The 2306-nt window shown below is 49.8% G+C and overlaps 1 protein-coding gene across 1 annotated transcript; it reads left to right on the top strand.

Moving 5' to 3' along the window:
• Window positions 1-222: 222 nt before the first annotated feature.
• On the top strand, window positions 223-1424 carry LOC119297952 (receptor-like protein 3). Its single transcript, XM_037575523.1, has one exon. It carries the CDS (start codon window positions 223-225, stop codon window positions 1324-1326), a length of 1104 nt encoding a protein of 367 aa, XP_037431420.1. The 3' UTR covers window positions 1327-1424.
• The last annotated feature ends 882 nt before the right edge of the window (window positions 1425-2306 follow it).

Genomic DNA, 2306 nt, shown 5'->3' with positions numbered 1-2306 from the left:
AGGAGGAGGAGTTGGCGCCCACGAATTTCAGCCCAGTCGACAGGCACAGATCAAAATCAAATCAATGGCAGGCACTTGCTTGTTCGTGGGGTGGCCACTCACTCTCTACTAGTTGCAACAACGCACATGTTGTAGAAACTATAAATAACGATAGATGCAACACCCAAGCAGTTTGTACACTAAGAGCGCCTGTGAATCACTCACTAGAGCTGAATGAATCCCATGGTGAAATGCTGCCTGCTGCTCCTCCTCTTCTTGGCGGTTCTCTTGCCTGAGGCGCGCGCGACCTCGTGCCACTCCGATGACCTACACGCGCTGCGGGGCTTCGCCGGGAACCTTAGCAGGGGGGCCGTTCTCCTTCGCGCCGCGTGGTCCAGCGCCATGTGCTGCGCCTGGGATGGTGTGGGTTGTGACGCCGCCAATGGCCGCGTCACGTCGTTGCGCCTTCCTGGACATGGCCTTGTGGGGTCCATCCCAGGAGCCTCCCTCGCAGGCCTCGCGTGGCTGGAGGAACTCGACCTCGGCTACAACAGCTTGCACAACATCTCAGGGGCGCTCACCATGCTGCGTGGGTGCCAGAACCTCACCACGTTAATTCTCACCAAGAATTTCGGCGGCGAGGAGCTACCAGGCGATGGCTTTATTGGGTTCAAGAGCCTCGTGATGTTCGACCTTGGTGATTGTGCTCTCAAGGGCAGGGTTCCGGGATGGTTGTCTCAATGCAAGAACTTGGAGGTCCTTGACTTGTCCCACAACCAACTGGTCGGCACCATCCCGTCGTGGATTGGTAGGCTTGATCACCTTTGCTACTTGGATCTCTCCAACAATACATTGGTTGGCGAGGTACCCAAGAGTTCTAAGGGCCTCAACACCTCTGGGTGTTCACCAGGTATCAGTTTCACTAACATGTTATTGTATCTGAAGCATGGCGGAAGAAGCAAACTTCGCCGACAACTTAATCATGCCCCAAATGTCATAGCTGGGACCAACAACATTGTCAAATCTGGGAGCAACAACGTTGTGGCTGGGAACGACAACACTATCATATTTGGGAATAACAACGCCGTATCCGGGAGCTACCAGGTCGTATATGGTAATAACCATGTCATAACTGGGGATAACCATGTCGTATCTGGGAGCAACCATGCCGCGTCTGGGAGCCATCATGTCGTGATTGGAAAACACAATATTGTATCCGGGACCCACAATGACGTAGGTGGGAGCAAAAATATCGTGTCTGGTAGCAACAATGTTGTATCTGGGAGCCACAATACCGTGTCCGGTAAGAACCATTTCGTGACTGGGCACAACAAAGTCGTAACCTGAGGTTAATGACTGTACACATCATAGCATAAGTGCGCGCTGCAGCATCCGTCTGTCCATGTTGCCAGAAGATGTACTTTTGGGTATGATAAAGAATAAATAACGAGACTCATGTATTCAGGGCAAAACTGATGTATCAGGAGTTTTAATAGCTTGTATGACATATCCAAAAATTATGTATGTATGTGGGTACGTAAAAGGAAAAGGAGATGTGTCCATTCCCTCTACATGCCCCTGACTCATCTCACAGGATACTTTACTTACACGTAGGCTGAGAACACATGTCCTTTTCCCTGGGTTATGCTTTGCTGCAAATCCATGCCAGCCTGCCATATCTCTATTGTTTCATGCAATGCAGTACACTACACTCATTCCATATTATTCTCACATGTACGTACTCTCTCTGTTCCAAATTACCTAGATGTATCTAGACTTACTTTAGTTTTAAATACATCCATTTATATCTATTTCTGCCACAAGTAATTCAGGATGAAGAGAGTAGTAACCAATGAATAGATACAAGAGAAAACTCCCAACAATATTAATATCCATCAATCATATGAGCTTCAGAGCTGCTGCGGACAAATGCTGCCTCCACAGCAGCAGCCTCAAACTGCAGGTCGAAGCCACTCCCGTCATATCAAGCACCGCATCATCAGGGACAACTGCGTGGCCGCCTTCACCAACAAGCACGCTAAGAGCATCCTCAATAGATGGTTCAAATGTAAAAGTAACTAAATTTTGAATCGTCTCAAACCAAAAATGCAGCTCCAACAGACGGTTCATATGTAAAAAAAATAGACTGCGGCCTCTCGTGATGTAAAATACAACACATCGCGGTGCAAATTTACATCACGAGGTGCATCTGGTCCAAAACCAGCCGCCGCCCGCGAACGCCCAACCGCCAGTTCCTTTCCTTTTCCGTTCGCCCGCCCGCGACCTCCCGCCCGTCCGCCGCCGCCCTGCCGCCTCCACACCCCGCC

The sequence above is a fragment of the Triticum dicoccoides genome, chromosome 5A (assembly GCF_002162155.2).
Source record: "Triticum dicoccoides isolate Atlit2015 ecotype Zavitan chromosome 5A, WEW_v2.0, whole genome shotgun sequence".
NCBI classification, from domain to species: domain Eukaryota; kingdom Viridiplantae; phylum Streptophyta; class Magnoliopsida; order Poales; family Poaceae; genus Triticum; species Triticum dicoccoides.
This window is presented reverse-complemented; position numbering and strand designations above follow the sequence as displayed.

Excerpts from the sequence above, each read along its gene's own strand:
- LOC119297952 (XM_037575523.1), top strand. The coding sequence starts at position 223 with ATGGTGAAATGCTGCCTGCTGCTCCTCCTCTTCTTGGCGGTTCTCTTG.